Genomic DNA, 5,442 nt, shown 5'->3' with positions numbered 1-5,442 from the left:
TCCTGTAGACCAGCCCTAGGTAGCTGGCCCAAGGTCCCCAACAGCTGAATGTAGGGAGGTCTGCCTGGGAAGGGGGGAAAGGAAGAAGGCAAAGGAAAGCAGAAAGGGAAAAGCAAGCCCTGACCTCCTCTGCCTCCCCCACTACCGAAGAAAGGTCCCGAATGGGACCAGAGGGAGATGGTGGGGACCTGGGGGCCCCTGGAAGGTGGGCGGTGAGTGGTCTCCGGGCTCACAGGCGTCCAGAGGGACGGACGACCACAGGGAAGCTCCGCGGAGCAAACCCAGTAGTCGGGGACGGAAGCGACCCTCGCAGGCTCCGAAGTTTAGACTGGGCCACGCCGGATCGGGCCTCGGGTTCCGCCTCCGCGAAATGGGCCACTGGCCACAGAGGGGAGGGCGGGCGGTGCGGCAGAGGGATGGGAAGGCGGGTCGCGCGGCCGAGGGGTGAGAGGGCGGGAGCGCCGAAAGGGTTAACGCACCTGGGCCGCCGCGGCCCGCCGCGGCCCCTCCCGGCCCCTCCCGGCTCCTCCTCCGGCCGCGGGGAAGAGGAAAGTCGCGGCGGGGGCGCGGCCGGGCCTTCGCTCCCGCCCGCCTCGTCCCGGTCCCCGCCCGCCGTCCCCGAGCCGCGGCACCCAGAGCTGCGACCCGCGCGCCCCGCTCCGCCGCCGCCCCGGCCCGGGCCGCCATGTCTCTGTGGTGAGTGGAGGCTCGGCCGGGCGGTCGGGCGGGGGGCCAGGGCGGGGGGCGCGGGGACACCCGTCTTCCTCCCCCCGAGGTCGGGGGCACTCACGGGCGCGGGGGGCGCCGGGCCGCTGTCGGGGACCGGAGGATGATGCCGCGCTCGGTTTCCGGGGCTGCCCTCAGTTTCCCGGGACTGCCCTCAGTTTCCCGGGACTGACCGGCTCGGCGGCGGCGGCCGGGATGCCCAGCGGGGAGAAGCGCCCGAACCAGCCGGACGGGGCTGGGTGGGGATCCCGCGGGGCCCGTGCGCGCTGCCCTCGCCGGCGGCCCCTCGGCTCCCCCGGGCCCGGGCCCCTCGGCACTCGGTTCCCACGCGGGACTCCGATCTTTGGGGACCCAAGGGCTCTCCGGGAAGCTGGGTCCCGTCCCCCATTCCGAGGACCTCCTGCGTCCTGGGCGACCCCCGTCCTCTACCACACCCGCGAGGGGCTCTCCTTTCTCCGGGGGAGCTAGAGCCTCCGGTTCCCCACCACTCCCCCTCTCCCTTTCTCCTTCCTCCGCTGCGGGACTTTTGTCCTACAAATGGAGTAGGGCGGTGCAGGTGGACCGGCCTGGAGCGGAGGGACACCTCCGCCGCAGCCAACTCCCCTGGGGTGACCCCCCCTCACTTCCTCCAGTCTGGACCTCCCTAACTGGGGGGAAGGGGTGATTCGCTCAAACCCCCAGTAGACCCTGACCCCGGAATAGTCTACTCCCCTTTGGGAGGGTCGAGTTTCCGTTTCCAAACCACCCCACTCCAGCACCTGGGATGACCCAGTCTTCCCCCAACCGCATACACGGGGAATCCCTGGGACCCCATGGGAAAATGTCGGCTCCAGGGGACTCCACATTCACTTGCCCTGGGTGCCTGCACCTTAAACCAGCCAGTCCTGTGGGCCACCCCAGGCTTCTCCGGAGTCCCTGTGACGTACTTTGCAGTCTCTTTCTTCTGTTAGACGGGCCCTGCAGCTCCCCCCTGGGGGTCCGGGCTGTCTCCTTGGCCTGGTCCCGTGAGGCCACATTTCTAGCCTACCTCTTCCACAATAGCCCCCAGCCCCTGTGTCTCAGCAAGAGAGACCCGGGCTGAAGGCCTGGCCACCTCCAGAGTGTGAGCTGAGGACACAGGGTCCTCGGGAGCCCCCCCTCCCCGCTGCCTCTGCCCTGGGTCTGCCAGCACCTCCTGCAAAAGGCTTTAATTTCTTCTTCTGAAATAGGTGTGGTAGGGGGGTATCTGGGCAAAGAGGGTCCCTGAAAAATAAAATCCGAATGTGTCCCCTTCCCATGTAGAACTGGAGGAACTTCTCTCTCCAAGCGGATGTTAAGACAGTGGGGCCCGGTGTCGGTCGTGCCAGGAGCCGCCTGCCCCCTTCTCAGGCCTCCATCAGCCATGTGGGCAGTATTGCATTGGGTTGGACGGATGGGATGGAAGGAGAAGGGACAGGCTTCTTCGAGTCCCACGTTAAAGACTGTCCCCAGTTTCCCCCCAGGTTATTGAGCTCCGCAGCTGTAGAGCAAGTCCTGTGTCTGCCTCTCCCAATGTTTCCCCCAGCCCAAGTTTCACCCCAAAGCTTCACCCCAGTGGTTCACCAGGTTTGGACAGGGAAATGAAAGCAAACAGGGTGGCTTGCTGGGGTTGGGGAACAAGCAGAAATCTCCACCAGAGGTCGTCCTCAGAGACTCACCGCATTCCCAGGACTACACACCCACTGGGAGCGGGACTCCTGAGATAGTGCTCTCACTTCTTGTTATCCTCATTGAGGGGGAAAAAGAAATCACGGTTTGGAGACTGTAAGGGGGACCCACTCAGAGTCATTTTGCTTATACATGGGTCCCGGGGTCCTGGCAAGGAGGCAGGGCAGGGAGGGAGAGGAAGCAGGCCTCTCCTCTAACCACTGGGGGGGTCACATGACTTGAGTCTGTGCCCCCCACCCCCCGCAGCTCCCAACAAGTCACAGGGTACTTATCCTTTCCTCTCTCCTCCCTGCCACCGTCTATCCCCACCCCTCTGTCCCCACCCCACCCCCCCCCGCCCTGCCCCCAGGAAGAAAACAGTCTACAAGAGCGTGTGCCTGTCCCTGGCCTTGCTTGTGGCCGTAACAGTATTCCAGCGCAGTCTAACCCCCCACCAGTTTCTGCAAGAGCCCCCACCGCCCACCCGGGAGCCACAGAAGGCCCAGAACCCCAGTGGACACCTGGTGAACCCCAACAGCTTCTGGAAGAACCCCAAGGATGTGGCTGCACCCACGCCCATGGCCCCGCGAGGGCCCCAGACTTGGGACGTCAGCACCACGAACTGCTCAGCCAACGTCAACCTGACCCACCAGCCCTGGTTCCAGGGCCTGGAGCCCCATTTCCGGCAGTTTCTGACCTACCGGCACTGCCGCTACTTCCCCATGCTGCTGAACCACCCGGAGAAGTGCCGTGGCACTGTCTACCTGCTGGTGGTGGTCAAGTCGGTCATCACGCAGCACGACCGCCGTGAGGCCATCCGCCAGACCTGGGGCCTGGAGCAGGAGCTGGGGAGCCGCGGCGCTGTGCGCACCCTCTTCCTGCTGGGCACGGCCTCCAAGCAAGAGGAGCGGGCCCACTACCAGCAGCTGCTGGCCTACGAGGACCGGCTGTACGGCGACATCCTGCAGTGGGACTTCCTGGACAGCTTCTTCAACCTGACCCTCAAGGAGATCCACTTCCTCAAGTGGTTTGACATCTACTGCCCCCATGTCCAGTTCATCTTCAAGGGCGACGACGACGTCTTTGTCAACCCCACCAACCTGCTGGAGTTTCTGGCCGACCGGCAGCCGCAGGAGGACCTGTTCGTGGGTGATGTCCTGCAGCACGCCCGGCCCATCCGCAAGAAAGACAACAAGTACTACATCCCCGGGGTCCTGTACAGCAAGCCCAGTTACCCGCCGTACGCGGGCGGGGGCGGTTTCCTCATGGCCGGCGGCCTGGCCCGGCGCCTGCACCGCGCCTGCGACACGCTGGAGCTGTACCCCATCGACGACGTCTTCCTGGGCATGTGTCTGGAGGTGCTGAGCGTGCAGCCCACGGCCCACGAGGGCTTCAAGACTTTCGGTATCTCCCGGAACCGCAACAGCCGCATGAACAAGGAGCCCTGCTTCTTCCGCTCCATGCTGGTGGTGCACAAGCTGCTGCCGGCGGAGCTGCTGGCCATGTGGGGGCTGGTGCACGGCAACCTCACCTGCGCCCGCAAGCTACAGGTGCTCTGACGGGCTGGAGCTGCAGTGTCCGGGGCAGAGATCGTGGTTCCCTGCCCCCCACCCCGCGCAGGGAGGTGGGGTGGGGGAGCATGGGGCTTTGCGGGCCCCTGGGTGTGATGGGGCGTGGTGAGCCAGAAGGGGCCCTCACTGCGTGGACCTTACCCAGAAAGTGGTCCTTCCCCACCTGCGGAAGGTCATCTTGGGAGCAAGGTCGGTGGCCTCTAGTAGCCCTCCTAACCTGGGTTCTCTGCTGGGCTCCCTGTGACCTGGGGGGAGGCCCTGGTGACCTCTGAAGGAATCCCGTGCTCAGGTACCCGGGTTAGGCCTGGCCCTGGATGGGACAGGGGTGGCCCTCTCGTCTTCACAGAGAAGATTCTCCACCTCCCGTGAAATGCCTCAGTCTCCCCCACGGGCCCAGGCAGCCCTTTCAGGAGAAGCTCAACCCTGTGCAGGCTCACAGGCCCCTCCCCTGCCCCCCCCCCCCCCCCCCACTGCAGCCCACGTCCCTGGGCCTCCAGGAGATGGAAGCTGGAAAGGCCTTCGGCAACATCCCCTCCCCTCCCCCCACCGCCACCACAAGACCTGCCTGGAGTTGCTGCTTGTCTCTGCTCACCGGACGGTTTGCTCCCAGCTGTGTTCTGTGATGCTCCATCCACCCCATCTGGAAGCGCGGCTGGCCGCCCTGACTACCTCAGCAATGCTCTGAACCTCCCGATGGGCTGCAGCGCCCCCTCCCCAAACCGGGGCCAGAGAGCAGTGCTCCAGCCCCTGTGGTCCTGGTGCTGCCCAGCCCTTCTACGGACAGGTGCGGTGCTCCCGAGGCCTGGCTCCCCACCTGGAAACCAGCCGGTTTGGCCCTGGAGATGGACATTCCTCTATTACTGTGAAGTCTTATTTATGAAGAATTTGGAGGGAGAGAGTGCCAGGCCTGGGGAGATGGTGGTGTTCCTCCTCTTCCTTCCTCATTCCAGCAAGATACCACCTCTGCGGTCATTCACCTCCCACCCAGCGCACCCCCACGCCTGTTCCAGTCCCCCTCCGGAACCCTGCCCTCCCTGCCTGCCTACTTCTCCAGGGCCTGAGCAGACCAGCGTGGGCCCCTGTAAAGGGATGGAGTGAACCCTCAGGCGTCCTTGGGCATGGGCGCAAAAGGACGCCCTCTCACATCAGTGGGGAGGCACCGAGGAAAAGATTGAGGGATCCATTCTACTTTCTCAATAAAAGGGGGCTGGTTTTTTTCTGGTGTGCGACTTTCTGTCACCATCTCCATCAGAGAGAGTCTGGGGCCGGGGTTACCAGAGATTTCTGAAGACACAGCTTGTTCCTTGCTTTTGGCCGGTGGGTGCACAAGGACACCTTGAAGGGCTTTAGAGGGATGTGGATGCCAGGATTAAAGCAGACACCACAGAGGCCAGAGTGTGGAGAGCTGCACCCCAGAGGAGGCGGTGTAGGGGAGAAACAGGGCAGCTAACCGTGCATTTCCAGGGAGCCTGATGTTACA

The 5,442-nt window shown here is 64.4% G+C and overlaps 1 protein-coding gene across 1 annotated transcript; it reads left to right on the top strand.

Annotated features, from left to right (window-relative positions):
* The first annotated feature begins 507 nt into the window (after window positions 1–507).
* B3GNT7 (UDP-GlcNAc:betaGal beta-1,3-N-acetylglucosaminyltransferase 7) lies at window positions 508–5,184 on the top strand. Its single transcript, XM_059167721.1, has 2 exons — window positions 508–696; window positions 2,762–5,184. Exons 1-2 carry the CDS (start codon window positions 686–688, stop codon window positions 3,948–3,950), a joined length of 1,200 nt encoding a protein of 399 aa, XP_059023704.1. The 5' UTR covers window positions 508–685; the 3' UTR covers window positions 3,951–5,184.
* The last annotated feature ends 258 nt before the right edge of the window (window positions 5,185–5,442 follow it).

This window comes from Mustela lutreola, chromosome 3 (genome assembly GCF_030435805.1).
Source record: "Mustela lutreola isolate mMusLut2 chromosome 3, mMusLut2.pri, whole genome shotgun sequence".
In the NCBI taxonomy this organism is placed as follows: Eukaryota; Metazoa; Chordata; class Mammalia; order Carnivora; family Mustelidae; genus Mustela; species Mustela lutreola.
The sequence above is the reverse complement of the archived record's forward strand: the minus strand, read 5'-3'. Positions and strand labels throughout refer to the sequence as shown.